Source organism: Prosopis cineraria, unplaced genomic scaffold, assembly GCF_029017545.1.
Source record: "Prosopis cineraria cultivar Desert tree isolate PC_DT_omini unplaced genomic scaffold, ASM2901754v1 PC3, whole genome shotgun sequence".
NCBI classification, from domain to species: Eukaryota; Viridiplantae; Streptophyta; class Magnoliopsida; order Fabales; family Fabaceae; genus Prosopis; species Prosopis cineraria.
The window spans coordinates 9126070-9149495 of record NW_026555334.1 but is presented as its reverse complement, the minus strand read 5'-3'; the positions used below and the strand labels follow the sequence as shown (position 1 = coordinate 9149495).

General features: G+C 27.5%; 1 protein-coding gene across 2 annotated transcripts; it reads left to right on the top strand.

The window, feature by feature from the left end:
* The first annotated feature begins 12602 nt into the window (after window positions 1-12602).
* LOC129304976 (ABC transporter G family member 1-like) lies at window positions 12603-23123 on the top strand. Of its 2 annotated transcripts, XM_054944847.1 has the most exons (8): window positions 12603-12932; window positions 20070-20149; window positions 20318-20791; window positions 20898-20984; window positions 21365-21493; window positions 21624-21812; window positions 21966-22052; window positions 22235-23123. In XM_054944847.1, the coding sequence occupies exons 1-8, from the start codon at window positions 12656-12658 to the stop codon at window positions 22853-22855; spliced, it is 1944 nt and encodes a 647-aa protein (XP_054800822.1). In that variant the 5' UTR covers window positions 12603-12655; the 3' UTR covers window positions 22856-23123. The 2 variants fall into 2 exon arrangements, with proteins under 2 accessions (XP_054800822.1, XP_054800823.1); XM_054944848.1 differs by lacking the exon at window positions 20898-20984.
* Window positions 23124-23426: the final 303 nt, after the last annotated feature.

Here is a 23426-nt window from a genome sequence, read left to right as displayed (position 1 = left end):
TTGTTACTATAGGACAAACCAACTAAAAAAAGATGAAAAATTAAAATGGAAGAAAAGGAGACCATCTCATAGAAAATAAAGAAAATATACATAAAGTTCTCCAACTAAAAATATTTTGGCTAAATTATGCATTTAATCATTTAATTTTACACAAGATTTCTTTTTAGTCACATAACTTTATAAAATATTTTTTAATCATTTAATCCTAACACTGTTAGCTTTATCCCAATAAATTTTATATTAAACTTTTTAAATATTGATAAAATATTTTTAAATGTTAACATATTAATTTTATTTTTTTCAAAAATAACAATAATTGACTCAAAAATAATTATTTAAAATTAAAAATATTAGGATTAAAGAATTAAAAATATATTTTATAAAATTAAGAACCAAATTGAACCTTTATGTACAGTTAGAGGATTAAAAATAAACTTTAGTCAGATCTTTTTAATTGAAAAACTTGAAATATTTAAATTTCAGAGACCGAAAAATCAATAAACTTGTTAGCATACTAAAAATTATATAATGCTGGATCCCAAGATAAACTTTTGCCATCTTTAAATCCTATGAAAGAGGTTTATATTGATAAAAAAATATTAAAGAGAGATAATATATAGGAATGGTAATATTAAAATAGTATCATTAATGAAACTTTATTATTATTAAAATATTTTATATTTTGGGACGTTAAATCTTTTCTAAATGTATTTTATAATTTGAGACAAAGGGAGTAGTATTTTAAGCCAACACAATATGTTAAAAGTTACACCCTTCGTTAAAAAATATAAAGCATTTTTAAACGAATTTCATCTCCCAATAAGTAGTTATCTATTTTTAAATTAATCCTATCTTTTTATATTTATCCTTATTAAATCTCTATAATAAATATAAATTTATTCATCAATAGAAAAATTAAAAAAAAACAATGATTAATCTTTGAAAGAATAAAATATTTTATATTATTAAACATTTAATTTTTTAAAAAATACGGATGGAGTATTTATAAATAAGGTGGCTGTATATAGCAAAGTTCACACACACCAATAATTGCAAAGCTCTCCGTGAAGAGCGCCTGGAAATTCAAAGTTTTTTTTGGCCAAACTGCAAATTCAAAGTTTGAAACACGTTTAAAATTTATTTGCATGTCCTTCTTTCGTAGTACTAACTCATCAATATATATCTATAAATTTTGTAAAATAAAAATAATTGTTCATAAATCTCATCTCTTTCATTAGTCAACATAAATTGATATAATATTAATTATCATATCCTATTGGTCCATTAATTTTTGCATAATCAATTTAATTTTAGTCTAGTATTAATATTACTATTTCATTGATTGGTGTAATTGATTTTTTTTTGATTAGTTGACAGAATTTAATTTATTTTTTATTTATTTTAATTAAATTTTTTCTTTTACCGGCCAATGTTAGGGATAGGATGTTAGGTTCATCTACATACTTTCTAAAAATTTGAATCTAGTAGCTTCAATCTGATTGGATAAAAAAAAATTGACTCTCATTAGTTAATAAATTTTAGACAATGTTAATATAAAAATTTCTCTTGATTCATTAATGAGATTTAATTTATTTTTTATTTTTCACATATTTTTAGTCTACTTGCACAGAAACATTGATTTAAGAATAATCCCATTTTTAAATTTTTCTTATTGTTAGCATTAACTCCATCCAGGTATCTTTTTCCATTCACTGCACTTTATCATGTCTTTTTAATTTTCTTGATTGATAAATTTAATTTTTTTCATATTTTTCATATATTTTCAGTCTATTTTCATAGGAGCATTAATTCAATAGCAGTTCTATTTTCAAATTTTTCTAATTGTTAGCATTAAACCATTAAACTATCCTTCTATATTCGCTGTACTTTTTCATGCCTTTTCAATTTTAATGACATTTAATTTCTTTTCCTATTTTTTATTTATTTTTCCTAATTTGTTGTATTCAATATCAATTAACTATCATTAACTATCATCCATAAATATTATCTATAAAAAAAAAAATAAAAAGAAGTGTGAATTTGATTTGGATCATCAATCCTTATCTCGTGATCTACGTTTCATCATACATTTCACGCTGACAAGATACCACAATGACTCTTCATCTTTTCACATCGAAGAAGTGAGGCAGAAATGATTTAACGGACAATACATATTCAATTCTTTGACCATACATACATATGTATATATACATACATACATATAAGAAAAAATATTTCTCTTTCCTTCTTAGTAAGGAAGATAAGAGTGCGTGCGCTTTCTTATGCATTTTAGGCACAAATCCTTTTCTTTTCACCTTTTAATAGTTATATTTATAATATTTATAAATATTAAAAAAGGTTTAATAATTTAAAATATCAACAATAAATTTTAAATTTAGCCAAAAAAATGTGTACAAATGAAATATTCAAGAAAAAAATGATTGAATAAAGAAACTTTCAAAAATTTAGTCATCTCAGATGTGTCAACATCAATTGTATCGATGATATTTATTTCAAATTTCTTAATTCTAACCTGTGCAATGCAAGAGAAACTGTCTGGTTTTTCACTATTTAATATGCTTCAATATTAAAGGTAATTTTGAAATTTATAAACACCAACTAATACAGTATTAATCTACTTCCTTAATTTATAAAAGGCTGTTAGAAAAATAAGGAAGAAAATTATGTATAAATAATATGTTTTATACATAAGTTAATAGTTTCGGTAGCTATATTTTATATAGGGAAAGACTTATATACTTATTCTTATATAATTCATATACTTATATCCAATCAAATTATAATAAGTGGATCTTAATACAATAATAAAATTAATATCAAAAATTTATTATAAAATAAATAATATATAAAATATCCACATGTCTTGATTTAATTAGAAACAAATATATTAAGTAAAATGCATATAAACCCCTTAAATTTTAAGATAGTTACATATAACTTTCTCACCTTTAAAAGTTTAAAATTAACCCCCTAACCTTTAATTTTGTTTTGCAAAACCCTTATTGTTAATTATGTCATTTTTTTATGAGGTTAAAATGTCATTCAACTAAAAAATATTATTAAATAAAAATATTATATTGTATAATTATTTATAATAAATTTTTTATATTTTTTCGATAGTTGAGGCATTAATAATAGTCAAAATAAATGTTATTATCGTCATATAAAATTTTAAATATTTACTTTTGTGTTAGTTTCTCATATTTTTGTTATGAATGGTGCATAGTTTTTTAATATTAAAAGATAAGTTAATCTAACATGATAATATTTAAAATTTTAAATATTTTAACCATGTACATTACATTAATCTAACATGAAAATATAAATAAAAATTTATTTTTTAAAAAATAAAATCATGCACCATTGATAATCAAAAAACATGAATAAAACTAATATAAACATAAATATTTAAAATTTTAAACAATGATAATAATATTTTTTTTGGTTATCGATGCCTCAACTATCCAAAAAAATATATTATTGTTTAATGATAAATGAATTTATTAGTGTTTAATTATCTTTTTATGCTTTTAAGTTGGAGTTGGATCTTTGATACTAAAAACACAATTGGAATTGCATAAAAGGCAAGAGATTGATAATATTTTCACTAACAATGTTGAAAGTGTAAAAAATTTAGAATATCCATAGGTGTTTTTATAAAAAATGATACAATTTTTAGAATATGCAAAATGCATATTTGAATATAAGGTATATTTATGTAGATTTTCAAAATAACCATTTACATTTTCAGAATATTCATAAGTATTTTCAAAAAATGATACAATTTTTAGAATATACAAAATGTATATTCGAATATGAGGTGGATTTTATGTAAATTTTGAGAATATGTATTTGTGATATCCTAAAAATACAATATCAATAGAATATTCAAACCCCAATTCTAAGCTGGATTAGAATATGCTTTTGTATATCTTAAAAATGTAATTTTTCTTCTATTTATTCAAATAATCATTTTGGATATTTTAAAATTTTGACACTTAGTGCCATGTTTTCGGATTATATATAGATATATTCAACCATATGTGACTCTTCTTCCATAATATGCAAGCACCCTTCAAGGAATTACAAATAGGCTTCCGTTTATTCGAATATACAAAAGTGTTATTTGAATATATGAACGAAATTTGTATTTCATTAAAGATTAGTCACATATTGAGGAGGAAAGATTGCATATGCTTCCAAAAATATCCATAAAAAAATTAATGAGTAATATTTGAATATGCAAAAGTGTTATTTGACTAAATGGAAGTTTTTTTTACATATAATAGAAGTTCAAATATATATAATGAAAGAATTATTGCATATGATTGAAGACCTTTGTTTCTAATATTCTAAAATGCTTCAAAGTTAAAAAATTTTAGAATTTGCAAAAGTGTTATTCAAACAAATGAAAGTTTTTTTTTTTTTTTGCATGTAATTGTAGTTCAAATGCACATAGTTGAAGAATCACTGTATATGATTGTAGACGCCTGCATATGACCTTCTTTGACATATTAACACTGAAAAACTTTGTATTAAGTGTTGGCATGAAATTATTGATAGAGAAAGACCTTGTGATATATTGACAATGAAGAACCTGGTATGAAATATTGACAGTGAAGGATCTTGCTTCACTTTTGCTTTTTTTTTTCCAACAAGGACATTTATGTCATTTAGCCCTCAATAATTAATGCCAGCAAAGGACCCATTCTCAAAATTTGTCCCAACTCCTTCTTAGTAATTAAATTTGTGGTGAGGTTTTTTTGGACAATTTTCCCAAATTTCAATTTCATTTATAAAAAATAAATTTCAATTTCCATTATTAAGAAACTTAAAAATATTTAATGAGGATGTAAATAAAAATATGTAAAAAATTTTAAAAGTTCACATAATATGTTTTGAGAACTACAAAGTAATCACCAATATTCCATCCAATCTTCAATATAAGATGAAGTTAACTAACTTTGCATTTATTAAAAAATTTTAATTATAACTTATAACCTTAAATTATAAAAATACTTACTCCGATCCAAAATATAAGAATTTCCTTTCAACTAATTTTAATTTAAAATATAAGTAATCTAGTGTACGTAAAAAATAATTTTTCCATTTTTCCTCTTGTATTAACTTAACTCTTTTTGTAATTATATCTCTTACTCATTATGAAGTACATTGAGAATTAGGACTACGAGTAAAAAAGAAAAGCAATATATATTTTTATAGTAATTATGACTTTATTGGTATGTAAATTTTTTCTTAAAAATTACTTATATTTTAGATTGGATGGAGTATATGTAACTTTTTAATTTTACCCTTATTTCTAGAATAATTAATTATCTTGCTAAAGTATTATTTAGGAATTCAAATAATTGATAATAAACAAACAAGGAGTAAAATTAGAAAAAGAATATATTAATCACTCTAACTTCATCTTATATTAAGGCTTAAAAAAAAAAGCTTTTAAACTTTGTCTCACACACACATACACATACTCCTTTTGATCTTATTTATAGGATAGGGAGAGAATAATTTTTGGGTCCTATTGATAAGTCATATCAATAAATTTTCATTACAATTTTTTTCTTTTACCCTCTATCAAACGTTAAAGAGAAAAAATGTGTTGTTAAATTATATATTTAATAGAGACAAAGTGGAGAACTTATTAAATTTCTAAATAGAGTTAATGAGTTTGAAAGTTTTTTTTTGATTTTGATAAAACATATTAAAAGTTAGTTATGAATAGGACCAGTGGAATACACACATATTAATATATATATATATATATATATATAGAAAGAGGAGAGAGTATACTACTTCTTCTATTTTTATTCATAGAAAAAATTATCACTTTTAGTTTTTTTTTTATATAAGCAAAATCACATTTTTCAATAGGCATTTATTGTAAACTTTTTAAATTACTCATTATAATTTTATTATTCACAGTCATAAGAAATAATGAATGAAGGCTTGATTAATACAATTAATAAAGGGTATTATAGTCTAATTTTTTTATTTTCAGACACAATTAATATAGTTAATTGATTTTTTTTTAACTTTGTGATATAATTTATTTCTCTTATAAATAGAATCAGTGGGAGTACAATGGACGTGCTATGAGCATTAGGAAATTCAACTGATCAAAGCATGGTCTACATGAAATTCAATAATTCATTGATGAACCACATCAATCGGCCGGTTCACCTAAAATCATTAACATGTTTTAATTCGTAAATTTATTAACGTTATAAGAGAATTCAGGCAGGATTATTCCAAATTCAAACCCCATGGCATTGCATGCCTATGGCAATTAATGCTAGCTGATTGTAAGTATTCTCTTTACTCCTCTTTATAATTGAATTTGATTTGACAACTGTATTTAGTATAGACATTGAATGCCTGTATCATTTGAATCATTGAAATTAAGATCTAACAGTTTAGCTAAATTCACTTGTACATTAACCTTAAGTGGAGTATGAATTCATAAACATTAATATCAATTTTAACATTTTAAATGATAAAGGTATTCAGTGCATGTACTAAATACAGTCATGAAATGCAAATCCTTTATAATCACTTTTAGAATGTTTTATCAAAATCAAGAAAAGTTTTAAATTTTATTAACTTTGTTTTAAAATCTAACAAGTTTTTGCCTTTGCTTCCTAATAAGGACAAAAAAATTGTTTTTAGTAAATTTTTTTCCAATATCTAATAAGAGTATACAAGTAAAAATGAATCTAGAAAATAGTAAAGTACAGTATAATAGGACTAAAATTAATCTTCATTCTTTACCTTATAAATAAGAGCAAAAGAGTACACAAATGAAATAGTCCCTCTATATCGCTTTATAATGCATTTTTGGAGGTCATTTGGAATATCAAAATACAAGACATTTTTCAAAACAAAAAAAATTCATTAATGATGATTATTTCAACATTTCCTCTTATATTGTGTAACTTTTAAAATAAATTTCCTTCTATATCTTTTCTTAATGAAAGGTAATTTTAAAAGTTTATAAAAAAATTAATATTATTATAAACTTTCTTTAATAAACTTATTGGCATGTGTAATTTTATTGAAAAAAAATATTTTATAAATTAAAATGGAAGGAATACTAAATAAGTACATTGATAAACACAATAACATTAATACTACTTCCTTTATCCCTAATTTTAAGACTCAATTGTTAGAGTTACAGTGTCTCTAATTTTAAAACCACAATCAAGTAGTCAGAGTAATTAAAATATTTTTTTTTAAAATATTCCTTATAAATAATTACATTTAATTGAAGTTGAAAAAAATGATGGCATTTAATTGAAGAAAAAAAAAAACAATAAACGAATTCGTACATATCAACTAAATTCATGTGGTTTAATTATTATAGTATATGTATTTAAATAAATTGAATTTTACAATTAGGCAGGGAGGGAGTATTATCCGCATTCTATTTGAAGGACTTTCTAGGTCATCCAAGTAATTAGCTGTGTGCAGGTCATTAGATTATATATGTGTTGCACTCACACAAAGCTACTCCATATGAGATATTCCTTCTTCTAAAATTATAGGGTTAAAATATAAATTATTATTAAAGTTTTTTCAGAGGCAAAATTAGCATCTTAAAATATTTAAAGGTGTAATTTTGCTTTGACATTTTTCAAATTAATACAGTTTTACCTTGAGTTGACACTTTGACCATTTGACTATTTATTTTGACCTTTTGACTATTAAATGCTTTGTTGGCAAGCCACTTGGAGTCTCTGTCAAAGTGAATTTTTTTAGGATGAACAAACAAAATCTTTCCTTCCTTCCTTTGACTATCATCATTTTCGTCCAACAAAATCTAGCCAAAATGCAAAATGCAAACACAAAATGAACCAAAAAAATCAAAAATGAACAAAATGAAAACCAAGAATAAATAAATAAAATCAACCTATCAAACAAACAAACCAAAATGCAAACAAGAAATGAACGAACAAATCAAAATTTTCATATCATCATCACCGTGGTGAAGCCCGGGGGGCCATAGATCTAAAATTAGATTTGAAGTAGACTCAATTTGAAGTTTGAGAGATGAAGCATAGAGATCTAGAAATCAATACATGGAAGTTGGAAAAATAATCGCATTACCAAGAATTAAAGATGGGGTTCAAAGGTAGACGGTGACACAATAAAAAAAAAACCATTGTACTAGGAATCCATGGATTTCACTTGGTATCCGAATCTCCTACCCATTTCTTCCTTTATTTTTCTCTTTAATTTCTGCCCTCTCTTAACTTTATCAACTTGTGCGAACTCAAACACCATCTTCTTGTGATAGTTCGACCGACAATGGGTTTTGGGCAAACTAGATTCTTGTGAAATTTTTATATTTGAAATATATAAAGTCTTGGAGATTCTGCATTTGAACAACAATGTCTTGAACCAAATTCTTGAAGAATCCATAAAATCTATTTTTATTCTCTTCAGATCTGAACAACTTTGAACAATAATTTTAATCCAAATTAGAATCTTTGAAAATTTTAGAAGAAGTTAACCTAGAAGCTTGAGTGAAAATTGCACAAATCTTGTGAAATTTAAGAACATATGGTTAATTCTTGAAGTTTTTGATATACCTATGTGGATCTAAACTCTTTCATTTACCTCATCCGTAACGATGCTGATGGCAAGTTTGAGGAGGCCTCTGGGTTGTGCGAGTTTAGGTTCCATTTTTACTTCCTTGCCTAGACTTGTCTCTTATTTTTCCTTGTAGTCAGTAGAATCGCATGAATGGTGAACCTGGAGCATGATAGCCTAAGAAGGAATAAGAAGAAAAAGGATGATGCGCATGAACCTTTGGAATAGACGAGGAAGAACGGGCATGTGTGGTGTGAGGTGGGATAAGGAGGAAGAAGAAGTGATGTGGCAACTGATGTGGCTTGGCAGATTTAAATTTCATAGTCAAAAAGCTAATATTAACGGTCAACCTAATAATTCTATCACAATAGGGTAAGTTTGTACTGTTTTAAAAAATGTCAAGGGAAAATTATGACTTTAAATATTTTAAAATACTAATTACGCTTCGGGAAAAACTTAACGGATAGATTTATACTTTAATCCCAAATTATAATAGCATTTTTTGAGATATCATGTTTTAAAATATAGGCATTTTAATATTTTATAGGAGTAATTAATGAGGATTTTTTTAAATGCACTTAATAAATAGTTAAAAATTAAAAAAAATTATATTTGTTTTTTATTATAATTACCCAATTAAAAAGGGGTTGATATACAAAAAGAGATATTTTTTTAATGATATTAACTCTTTTCTTGAGTGTGGAAGTTAGTTAAAAATGCCATATAATTTTGAATGAAGTATAATATTATTGTGATGGATTTAAATATTGTCAAGCCAAATTAAAGGCAACTCTTCTAAAAACAATTAATTTTACATTTACACAACTCGAGCATGAGATCTTATATTTAAGCAGTGATAATTTAAAACCATTTCTACCATGACCAACACTTGTTGATATATAATGATATATTGTAATGATATTTTTATCACAAAGAAAATATAGAAATAAATTTGAATTAAATACATGTAATAAGTTCAATCTATTAAATATTCACAAAGCCAAGAGATTTATAAATTTTATTGGCAAAAAATAGTTGATCAAATTAGGACAAGTTGTCACTAGATTTGACACACTAAGACCAAGAATTGATATATTTTTCATAAATTAAAGTGTTACCGAGACTTGATATAGTTAGTAATTTTTGATGGATTGAATGATTAGGATACCAAAGTTTGATCTTTTATTTCTTAAGTCATAATATCATGTTAATTATGATTTTAACTGAAAAAATTATATGCAGTGGCCGTGCATGAGGATATTAATTATATTTTTCTAATATTAGTCATATTTAAATTTATTAACTATGAGAGATAATATAGTACAAATTTAAACTTTTTCATTTAAATAATGATAAAATTGGAAGTTTATTTTTTTTAGACAAAATTAATGACTTAGCTACTTCTTCTTGATTCAAGTGAGGTGATTAGATATGTCTTATAGTAGAAACGTAAGGAAATAATAAGGGAGAATGACAAATAAGGATCCTTAAAATATATCAAGGACATTTTACAATACAACAGAAACATCAAGAAAATGAAGGCAAATTTAATTTCAATCAAATTGGTTGAAGGAAAATCTTCAATCAAAATTGACTTGTGTATAATTGTAGGAAAGTTTTTATAATTTTTCATAATTTAAAATTAAGTTCTTATAATTCATTTTATTTTCAAGTTCTTGTAGTTTGATCTATTAAATTTTTTAATCTCTCAAGATTAAAATCTTTAAATTTTTTCTTTAAAAGTAAAAATTAAAAATTTTTATATTTTATTAAAAGATTATATAAATTTAGAATTAATTACATAATTTTTATAACAAAATTTATATAAGGAGGTTGTCTTCTAAATATTTTTATAATATATAATCTTAATTAAAATATAAATAATGTATTAAATCAAATTTTTTTCATTTTTGGCCAAAAATATTAGATCAAATTTTATATAAATTTTAAAATAATTTTTATTCTTGGAAAATCAATAATTCAATATTAATTTTAAATTTCAAGGATTAACATATCTAACAAATCAAATTAGAAGGTCTTGATTAAAATAAAATAAACTATAGACACCTAATTTAGAATTGAACAAAACTATAAGGATGTGTATATTAATTTTCTCGTAATTGTATAAAAAACCCAAATGCATTATTATTCACAACAATATATGTGATTGACTCGCTATATCAATAACTAAGATTGTTAAACTCAAGAGTTTAAATAAATTCGTGATAGATATGTAAATTTGAAATGTAAATTCAGATTGTAAATTTATACAAGTTCACTTTTATTAATAAATAGCCTTTAAAAGTATGTAATTAAATAATTAAAATATAAAACATGATCATAATTTAATTTAAATATATTTTAAATATAAATTATTTAAATTAAATCTATCTATGTTTATAAATTATTATACTCAATATAAAAATTTCAAAATATGGCAACTTATTTTTGGTATTTTTTCTTTTTTTATTAATATTAATATTTTTTTAAGTTTTATTTTTCATTGAATCAAACTCTACCGCTTCTATAAATCAAGTTCTACATAATATATACCTATTTTGTTTGATAAGTTTATGAGTGAATTACCATAATTTTATAAGCTAAAAAACATAAAAATGGTTAACTCGAAGAGTCAACTCATGAGTTTAACCAAATTTTATCTAATCTAAATTTATGAGCTAGTTAATATAATTTTGCAAACTAAAAACATAAAAACAATAATCTCGTAAATAAACTTAAGAGTTTGACAATAATGTCAATGACCATATAAAATTATATATTAATTTAAACCTTGGCCCTATCATATTCTGAAAGAGAGTAATAGAAGGGGATGGCTCGTATCAACAGAAGTTGGGTCTAACAAAATAAGTTAATCTCTTACAATAATGTGGCGAATTAAAATTTAAATTTCTATTAGAAAAGATATCCATATTTAATATATGATTGTATTTTAAATATAATTACTTTTAATAAAAAAGTACCGGTGACTCAGTGAGCAATTAAAAAAAAAAAAGATGGCTCATGATTTTTTATGGTTCATTTTAATTTACTTCGAGCTAATTAACTATATCAGTATTCAATTAAATTTATGAAAGGGAAGCATGCTTAATATTTTCTCAACTAACTGCTCATAAATTATGTCATTATACTAATTTCCTACACAATAGGGACCCTGTATTCATTGCTCGAAGGGTATATTTTCAACGCCAAAGGAGTGCCTGTTATAATTCTATTTATGAGTGTAACATACAAATTTGAGAGAATGACAAATAAGCACCCCATAAAAATATTAATATTAAATTAAAATTTCTCCAACACTAACACTATTAAATTTTTTCTCATATTTCAATACTAAATGTCTTAATTTGACATTAATTTTTCTACAAGGCCCTTACATTCTCCCTACAACTCCCTTGATTTAGAAGTAAATGATGAACCATGGACACGTGTAATGTGCGATTTAAATTTTCCCCTGAAGCAGCTTCTGTTTTAAATCAGTTGCTCGATCTATTTATTCCTCAAACTCTAGACAATGCGCAGTAGCCCACATAACTAAATGCATTAAATGCGATTTTAATTTCTTCATTTTATACTTACTTTCTTTAATTCTATTTATAGATCATTTTTAATATATTTTATCAGTTAAAAAAACAATCATAAATTTTATTAACCTTATCTTAAAATTTAATAAGTTTGATCTACCTTTACCCTTAATAAAAAAAGAATTATTTTTAATAATTTTTTCTAATATTTAAAAGGATAGAAATGTAATGAACATAAAAAATAATGAAATGTCATGTAAATAAGATCAAAATTAATTTAATATCTGCCCTGGAGTAAAATTATAAAACCAATATGGTCAACGCAGAATACTACATTAACTGCACCCATGCGTGAACAAGGAACCGCCAAAGGCACTTATATATGTAAGGCGATTAGTTCAGAACTTGAAGCATTCTATACATCTCCTCTTCTTCTTCCTAAGCAAAAACACACAGACGAAGAAATTATTATACAGAAGCTCATGATGAGTTGCTTTCTGAAACCCGACCACCATGGGTCCTCAAGACGAGGGCAAATTGTGAGCCTGGAAATGGAAGAGAGAACAGAGATAGCAGTAGCAGAAGAAGAAGAAGGTATCTGGCTGACATGGGAGGATCTGAGCGTGACAGTGTCAAATGGAAAAGACAAGTCGAAGCCAATCCTTCAAGGCCTCACTGGTTATGCCAAGCCAGGACAGCTCTTAGCCATAATGGGTCCTTCTGGTTGTGGCAAATCCACCTTCCTTGATGCCTTAGCAGGTATGCTCATTCCAAGTTACTAGGATCAGCATCAAGTGCTCAAAATGGATCCGGTAAAAGCACTAATTCAAAAACTAATGATCAAAACTTGTTATAAACAAAGTATTTTATTAAACCAATCAAGATGTTAGTTTAACGATTTACCATTTTAATTGGGATGATTAACCTGGATTTTCATGCTATGTTGGTCATTAAATTGAATCTATCAATGTACTAGTTTGAGGTCTAATGGTAAGGATTGTATATAGTAAAACCATAATCAAACCGGTCATGAATAAAGTATTTTATTAAATCAGTTAAAACATTAATTTAATAGTTTATCGACTCAATTAATCAAGTTGGCCCAATTCTCAATAGTATCATTCATTACATATAACTTCCTACACCGCTTGCAATAATTGCTCCACTTGCATATTAATTTTTGGGGTCATTTGGTTGTTTAGATATAATTATTTGGACCTTTCCATTTCAAACTAAAAAACATAAAACAGTTTTAAATGAACCAAAACTAATGGGTTTCTAAGTACACATAGACTCTAATTTTATGTTACATCCTCGCATGGAAGCGATAATGCTTGAGAGACTATTTGGATCTTGATCTCTTATTGCAAATAAATTGTAGTTCTTTTTTTTTAATGTAATTTAAACCTAATAATATGTAGATGATGGATATTTTATAGTAAGCTGTCAAAATTTTAACTCGATAATCTAATTAAATAACCCTTGCCCATCTCTGAAAAATACATATGAGGGGATTTCATAGCTAGGCATCTACGCCTCTCTCTAGTTCTTGGTTTGATCCAATCTCTTTCATTTGTTGTATTCTAATTAGTTCTAAGAAATTATATTTCTTCTTTTTGTGTTATTTAAACATAACTATCAAGTAGATAATTCTATATCCATTTTAAGGATGGAAGAGAAGTAGATATGGATATATAGCTGCACACAATTTACTCTCTGTTTTTTTTCTAAAAAAAAATTGGATCCTTTCCATATTAATTCTCTCTTAATACCTCTCTTTATACTTAATTTCATTCATCCGTTTAATTATTGATTTGATTTAATGGTGTAAAGATGGTTTATTAAGGCATTAAATTAAATATATTATTCATTTAATTAATTACTATCATAAAGAAGCATGAAGATCTCTTTTTTAAAAATATTGAAGTAACGATAATAAATAAATGACCATTAAATCAAATGAATGATTAAATTGATAGATAAGATAAGATCGGATATGAAGATATGTATTAGAAAAGAATATCAAGAAAATCCAAATCCATTTCTTTTGAAGCAGTAAAACATGCAACTCCACACAGTAAATATTATGTAAATTGAATTTATAAACTCACAATTAATCAATATTAAATTTGGGCATTTTCATAAAAGCGAAGTATGATTTAGGGAAGTCTACAAAGAAGATCTAGAAAATATATAGATATAATATAAAATTAAACTTTATTTAAAAATAAAAAAACATAATTTTAAATCTTTATACTTTGCTCGCGTTTTGCTATAAATTTTTGTACTTTTTTTGTATGCTCTAAGTTCCTACATTTTTATTTTTTCAGTGTCTTGAGTCCTCTCTAAAGTCCTTACACTTTAAGGACTTAAAACATCAAAAAACAAATGTAAGAATTTATAGCAAAACATAAACAAAGTGTAGGGACTCAAAGTTATGTTTTAAAAATATTTATTTTTAAGTGACTTATATATGCATAATTAAAATTAGTTTAATTTAATTTATTCTTAATTATTATTGATTGTTAGTACAAGTTAGAATTTTCCTTGACTGGAATTAGCCATATTTTGCACATCTGATTTGAGGTCTGTAAGCCTTGTCTTGTCATTAGGGTGGACAAAATCAAATCGAATTAAATTTTATCTATTTGATTTAGTCTATTTAGTTTTTCAATTCGATTTGATTTTCTTTTAAGAAAAATTTTGGTTGATTGATTTGATTTGGTCTGAGAATTTTAGAATCAAAAAACCAAATCGGCCGAATTATCAATATTTTTCTTTTCATATTTTTAAAAATATGAATAAATTCTCATATAGGTGAGTAAGAAACATCTTTCTATTACTTATAGTAGTAGTATTTTTTTTTGTTCAACGTGATGTTTTAATTTTTTATTTCTATAATTTAGTTTTTAGTGCAATAGTACTGAATTTTATTAATTTTTTTATAAATTATGATATAAGATTGCTATTTTTTTTGTTGGGCCTTCAACATCAAGGGAAAAAATTGGATAGAAGAATATATGAACAATTAAACTTCATATACCCAAATAAAACCCATGAATTGAATAGATTGATTGAATCAAATCATTAAAATTTGGTTTAGTTATGTATTTTGATTTGATTTGATTCAAATTTTTTATATAATTTGGTCAATTGGTTTTAGAGAAATTGAGACTAAACCAATCGAATGCTCACCCCTACTTGTTATGTTGACCCTTGATCCATTCTTCCATATATAAAATGTCAAATGTTGTGATGTTGTCAACTAGAACATTTGTTTGGAAATTAGTGAGTTCCTCAAGTTAGTAAAAATAATGGATGAAAATATTTTTTTTATTATGTACATGTGAATTTTTATAGTTCAATAATTTGAGTTATAAAGTTCACATGAATTTTTATTTTTGGCCAAAATAAAGTTCACATGATTTATAAATTTAGCTGATATTATATTGAAAAAGTGTTTTAATGAAATTTACAATTAATCTTTAAAGTTTAAAACTTAGCTGTTCTGTAATTGCAACTCATCTATCAAAATATCCAATTGGGTAATTAGTTGTATTTGAGGGAGGGCAATTTCATCTATTACACTTTTTTCATTTGACATTAAAAAATGTTTGATAATTCATGTCTGTGAGTAAGTTTACAGGAGATATATATAATTAAAAAATAAAATCAAATATATAAATAAAATTCAAGTTCAACGTGGATCAATTCCAAACTACTTCTTTTATTCTCCTTAGGAAGAATTACATCCAAAGACATTTTAAGAAATTTATTCATAAACAAGGATTTATATAAAATTATTTGTTGTTCAAATAGTAATGGAAACTTTTTTTCCTTGAATGGCGACATGTTATTTATTTTTATTTGTGAATAATTTTTTTGAGAGATTTTTAAATATAATTCTTCCTTCTCCTTATCCCATCCCATCCATGTTTTTTGGATTAAAAATTCATGGATTGAAATTTGGTTAAATTTATTTATTTAATTTAATTATAGTCTATAGTTGTGATCTGTGTAGATAAGATTTTAACTATATATATATATATATATGATTTATTATAATAATTTTATAAAATATAAATTCTTAGCTGTTTAATTTTTAATCTAGTGGTGAGAATGAAATAAGAAGATGAAAATGAGAGTTATATTATCTCAATTAGAGATCTTGAATTTGAATCTTAAAAACACAATAGTTTAATGGTAGAGCTTACCTGATTTTATCTAAACAAATCCTAGATGCTTTATTGCCAAAAAGAAAGGAGAGAGGAGAATGAGAGAATGGAAATCAACAATAAAAGCAAAACATGACTTATGATGATTGAATCTAGTAAAAGAGAAATTTGTTTGATGAATTGAGATCCAGATTTTGAACTTTTAGTGTACAACAACATCATGGAGTGTTCACCTTATAAACGTCTTAATTGACCCGATTTCGTCTTGATCATATTGGGACAAGTCTTATCCCAACTCGAAAATAATTGAGACAAGACTTTGCAAACCAGGATAAGAAAGGAATTTGGGATAGAACGAGACACGGGATTACCATCATATATATTATTTTTTTATTTTAAAAATGTATAGTAAATATATTAATTTTGTCAATTACAAGTTCAATATGTACAATTTTTATTTAAAACTAAAAGTTTTTTATATTGATAATTTTAATGATATATGATAAATAGGGCAATATCTTTCTTTATAATATATTAATTATATTAATATAATTTATTCTTATATCCATTTATTTAATAACATTTATTTATATAATATATTTTACTTTATTTTTAAAAGAGTAATTAGCTTAGTATATATCAACTAAAGTAAAATAATAATGATTTAATATTGTGCTTCGCTTATTTGTTGTTGATGCTCTTGTAGCTTAAGATTACTTATAATTATTATCATAATGTGTTATATATTTGTAGTTATGATTGATGCAGTTTAATAATTGATTTTAAATTATTGTGATTTATATACTTGTGTTATTTTGATTTTAAACTTAATAAATCATATGATTTAAATTTTAATGGATGTTATTATCCATATTTTTTTTCAACATTATTCGATTTATTAAGATGATAAGATATCCCAATCTTGTCCCAATCTAGTCTTGATTCCTAACTTGACGGGATGACTTTCATAATGGGACATGACATAAGATAAAAATCCAATCCTAATCTTTTTTTTGGATATAAGACACAAGACAAAAGTGTTTCAGTTTCATTCCGTCTCGTGAACATTCCTAAACAGCATAGCTAACCCCCCCTAAAGAAAAAAAAACATGATAACAATGCTAGAATCCCAAATCATGAGACAGAGTGGAACAACAATTAACACCCTCATTGATCAATTGCACGTTCCTCCGCTATAGATCAATAGTGAACACTCTCAAACTCTACAGCTAGGTTGTATATATATGAGTATAAATATTCAATATAGTATAACATGATAGGTATAAAAATATTTATAATACAACAACAACAACAACAAGCCTTTATCCCACTAGGTGGGGTCGACTACATGAATTGCAAGACGCCATTGTGCTCGATCATTTATCAAGCTTTTAGAATATTATTAATTAAGAGATTGCGTTCAACAACTTCTAAAAGTGTTCTCTTAGGCCTTCCTCTACCTCTCTTAATCGGACTCAAAGTTATATGTTCCACTCTTCTCACTAGTGCCTCTCTTGGTCTTCTTTGTACATGCCCAAACCATCTCAACCGATTTTCTACCATTTTTTCTCAATAGGTGCTACCCTCACTTTTTCGCGTATGTGCTCATTTGAATTTTATCTTTACATGTATGTCTGCACATCCATCATAACATTCTCATCTCTGCTACTCCAACTTTATGCTCTTGTTGTCCCGTTAGAGCCCAGCATTCACTACTATATAACATTACCGGTCTGATAGCAGTGCGATAAAACTTTCTTTTAAGTTTATTAGGTACCTTACGGTCGCAAATAACTCCTTTAGCTTTTCTCCAATTAAACCACCCCGCTTGAATCCTATGTGAAATATTTTCACTGATTTCGCCATCATTTTGAATAATAGCTCCCAAATATCTAAACTTTTTCACTTGAGGTATAATTTGATCTCCCAATTTTACTTTCAAATTATTGTCAAATAGTCTCTTACTAAATTTACAATATAAATATTCTATCTTACTCCTATTCAAACGAAAATCTTTCGACTCCAATGTCCTCCTCCATAACTCAAGTTTGCAATTAACCTCTTCTCTTGTCTCTACTATAAGAACTATATCATCTGCAAAGAGCATACATTTGAGAATTTCTCCTTGAATATGTTCCGTCAAAACATTTAGGATCAAGTTGAACAGATAAGGACTCAGAGATGATCCTTGATGAAGTCCAATCTTTATAGGAAAATCTTTTTGTTTGACCACTAGGCGTTCTTATACTAGTTTTTATCCCCTCATACATATCTTGTATGGCTTTAATATAAACAATCTGTACTCCCTTATTTTCCAACGCTTTCAAAGCACTTCTCTTGGTATACGGTCATAAGCTTTTTTCAAATCAATAAAAACCATGTGTAAATCTTTATTTTTACAACGATACTTTTTCATTAATCCCCTTAATAGATAAATCGCTTCTGTAGTTGATCTACCTGGCATAAAACCAAACAGATTCTCAAAAATACTTGTTTCCAATCTCAATCTATGCTCAATTACTTTCTCCCACAATTTTATGGTGTGGCTCATGAGTTTAATCCCTCTATAGTTAGTACAATTCTGAATATCTCCTTTATTTTTTAATATAATAAAAAAATAAATAAAAATATTTATAATATATATTTTAATATGTTATAATATAAATATATGTATTTTGATTTTTTAAATAAAAATTTTAAAATAATATAAAAATATTTATAACAATCAATTAAAATATTAAGTATTTTTTTTAAATTTTAAAATGATATAGTAAAAAATTATTAAAAAAATATTATATTACAAATGTTATAACTCGAGACAATATCGTATCCGATGGGTATCAGATGCGGATACGTCTATTCTTTTTAAGTATCCGTGCTTTGTAGCTCTGGAATAAGCTCGGGGCTGTAGAGTCTTGAATGCTGGATTGGGCATGGATCCTGGATAGGGCATGTCTCTTTCCTTCAAGATTTAAATGTTGTTACTTTTGTTACCCCCTACTTTTTGTAGTGAAAATCTTGTGCTGTTACTTCTTCTGCCGGAGGATGAATTTGTCCGCCCGTCGACGAACATCGAATTCCTTTCTTCCGTTTCTGACTCCGCAGACGGTCCAATGTCGTGGCTTGGTTTTGTTCGGCAGCGGACAAGATTTGATGTGGCTTTGTCCGCCTCTGGATAATGACAGAAGCTTCCTTTCTTTTAGGATTTTCTTCATCCGCGGGCGAATGAATTGTCTGTTGATTTCATCCGCCTCGGATACTGACAGAGGTGGCGGACACTGACAAAGAGCATCTCCTTTTCGTTCCTATGCCGATCGGCGTCGGATCAAATTCTGTTTACTTCATCCGCAAACGGATGAAATCTGGGCCTCGTTTTCTGGTCTATGGGCCCGTGAGTTGGTGAGGACCGAGGACTTCCCATTTAGGCCGAATTCTTTCTTTATTTGCTTGAAAATCCAAGCAGAAGCACAGAATACTAAAACATGTGAAAGTATGCCAATGATCTAATCATAATTTTTCCATAATTAGTGAGAATTTGGCTAAAGAATTCTCATTTAATTAAGAATAATTTGGGCTTATCATTTATGACTTGTAAATAGTGCAGCTTCATGTAGATTTTATATCATATATGGAAATAGGATAGATTTTGTTTTCAAAATTGTGTATGCTACAGACAGGAAAATCCAACATATACATTACATCATAAAATATCATAATGCAGGGAGGTTGTGTGCAAAGGCAAAGCAGACAGGAGATATCCTTATCAATGGCCACAAAAAAGCACTAGCCTATGGAACATCAGTATGAAAAAATACCCTTTACTTCTTTTAATTAAGTAAAATAACAATATGCCAAGTTAGATTAGTTGTTTAGTTGTAATCTTTCAAAAACAATAAATATATTCTGAAAATAATAGAGCCATTGCATGCAAGTCAGATCAACTGACATACAAAAGAGTCTCTCTTTCAGGCATATCTGACGCAAGACGATTCAATATTGACGACCCTTACGGTGGGAGAAGCAGTGCACTACTCAGCTCAGCTGCAACTTCCGGATTCAATGACGAAGTCAGAGAAGAAGGAGAGAGCGGACTTCTCAATCAGGGAAATGGGTCTGCAAGACGTCATTAACACAAGGATTGGAGGGTGTGGAGGTTCTAAAGGAATCAGTGGAGGCCAAAAGAGGAGGGTTAGCATGTGCATTGAGATTCTCACACGCCCTAGCCTTTTATTCCTTGATGAACCAACCAGTGGCCTTGATAGTGCAGCTTCTTACTACGTCATGAGTAGAATTGCAAGCTTGAATGAGAAGGATGGAGTTCAGAGGACTATTATTGCAGCAATACATCAGCCGAGTAGTGAGGTTTTCCAGCTTTTTCACGACCTTTGTCTTCTGTCTTCTGGTCAAGCAGTGTACTTTGGCCCCGCTTCTGCTGCTAATGAGGTTGGATTTTTCTTTCAGGGAAATTTTCAGTTTTAGGAAGTGTTCATATGTTATCTGATTCTTGAGCTTGAATCCCAAAATCATTTAGTCTTTTGTCTGTTTACAGTTTTTTGCATCAAATGGTTTTCCCTGCCCAACTCTCAGGAACCCCTCTGATCATTTTGTAAAGACCATCAACAATGATTTTGAGATGGTAAATATAGTTTGTAATATTCTCGTTCTTTTTATTTTTCTTTCTTTCTTTGGCATTACAGTTCAGGAGGTCTTTGGAACCTATCTGTTCCAAAGGTAATGTGCTTCCACAGAGAAAGTGATCATTCCAGATTCATCCTTTAACAGTTAAAACATTATTAATTTTTTGTATTACTTGATCTAGCATGAGCTTGAGGATTCTCTCTTGTTGCAGTAGAAATCTGCAGAAAAAGAAAGAAAAGTAGATTGAGACTAGGACCTATATGACAGATTTTGAAGGGTTTTTCTACATTTTGATACTCGTTGCATTTCCATCAATTTACTTAGCTTTGAGCAACTGATATGCATTGAAATGTGACTAAAGTGTCCTTTTATTCCCAGGAGGACCCTGAGCAAGGATTATCAGAAGGACTAACCACAGAAGAAACAGTTAATATTCTTGTGAAATCATACGAGTCATCTGCAATCAGTCACCAAGTTCAAACAGAAGTAGTTAAAATAAGATCAAGGGTAAGTGCACTTTTATCTTCACAGTGTGAACCCCAAAACATGTGATAGACATTTAAAAGATGTACTCATATATGTTGTTATGATCAATCACCAACAAAAGAACTCCAATGACCTAGCCTAATGCCTGCAGAATTCTGGTGCAATGGAGCTGAAAAGGCATGCTTCATTCCTCAAGCAGTGCATCATTCTTACAAGAAGATCATTTGTGAATATGTATCGCGACGTAGGCTACTACTGGTTACGTCTACTTGTCCATGGTGGATTGGCTATAACTCTAGGCACTATCTTCTACAATATAGGCTCAAGCGAATCAGTTCAGGTAATAAAAGATATATATATATATATAGAGAGAGAGAGAGAGAGAGAGAGTGATGAAGAGTATGGATGGATTTAGACAAGTTGGAGTTCTGGATAATGTATCTATAGTTGCAACTAGAGACAAATTTAAAACCTAATCCTTTGATGGTTTCAGATAAGAGGCTCACTGCTCATGTTTGTGGCCACATTCCTGAGTTTCATAACCATTTGTGGATTCTCTTCCCTTGTGGTTGACATGAAGGTACAAACATATATATAAATATATATATGATCTTCCCATTCACATTGGCATAATTTATTTTCCCCACCATGAAGGAAATTTATTTGTTTCAGCTTTCTTTAAGTGCAAGCAACTTCTCTGTTTGGATTGAAATAAAGCTCTTGTATATATATCTCAAGTCTGTCAATACTGATAATTTTTAGGTGTTTGAAAGAGAGAGACTAAATGGGCATTATGGTGTTGCTGCATACACCATTGGACACACATTCTCTTGTATTCCGTTCTTGTTATTGATGTCACTGATTCCAGGAGCAATAGTTTATTACCTAACCGGACTTCATCAAGGTGGTCAACATTTTCTGTACTTCGCTTCTGTGCTTTTCATCTCAGTCATGCTGGTTGAGAGCTTCATGATGATTGTTGCAAGCATGCTTCCAAACTTCTTGATGGGGATGATCGCTGGAGCTGGAGTTCTGGGAGTAATGATGTTAAATGGCGGATTCTATCGCCTTCCTTCAGAACTTCCAAGGTTCTTATGGAGGTATCCTTGTTACTACATTTCCATTCACAGGTATGCTTACCATGGATTGTTCAAGAACGAGTTTGAGGGCCTGACATTTAGTATCAGTGAAGAGGGGAGGCCTAGGATCATTAGTGGGGAAGAAATGCTGAGAAATTCTTGGCAGATCGACGTTGAGAACTCAAAGTGGATCGATCTTTTAATCCTGGTAGGAATGGCAATTCTGTACAGAAGTCTGTTTATAGTTATCGTCAAGAGCATTGAGAAGGTGAAGCCTATAGTTGCAGCCTTCAACTTCAAGTGAGTGGTGTGAATATTCTATATGAGATTTAGAGCGCGTGCGCGCGCATATATATAGGATAAATGAATCAAGGAAATTATGAAACAAGCCAAACTGTGAATGACTTTGAAGAAAATTACAATTAACTACAGAAGCTTAATCATGTCTATAACTAAGGACTTGAACAAGATAGAGTTTACTCCTCTTGAAGTTGGTTTTAGTAGGTATTCTTCTACTTTTGTATCTCTTTAAGAAATATTTTTTCATAAATTTGTGAATTTGCTTGCTTTAACTTTAGTTTCTTTTTTGTTTTTCATTTTCAGTTCTCTCTTACTATTTCATTTTATTTGGGTGTTTGGTTTGACCTTGAAAACCATCAAAATTAGTTTCCAACATGAAATAAAGTATGTCTATGTTGTGGAATGTCTATTTGTTGTTGAATAATGTATGGGACCAAAATTTGTGACAAAAGCCTTCACAAAGTGGGAATAAATGCAAGGCTTTGTATTGGATATTTCCAAATTTAGCATGAAAGTCAATTAATAAAATAAAAGTATCTATTCAGTATACTTTTGTATAACTAAAATGTGAGTCT

What these genes read in the sequence shown, in the direction of transcription:
- LOC129304976 (XM_054944847.1), top strand. Translation starts at nt 12,656, where the DNA reads ATGATGAGTTGCTTTCTGAAACCCGACCACCATGGGTCCTCAAGACGA. An exon ending in CACTAGCCTATGGAACATCA is followed by an intron (nt 20,150 to 20,317) that starts GTATGAAAAAAT and finishes TCTCTCTTTCAG; the next exon opens with GCATATCTGACGCAAGACGA. An exon ending in CCCTTGTGGTTGACATGAAG is followed by an intron (nt 22,053 to 22,234) that starts GTACAAACATAT and finishes GATAATTTTTAG; the next exon opens with GTGTTTGAAAGAGAGAGACT.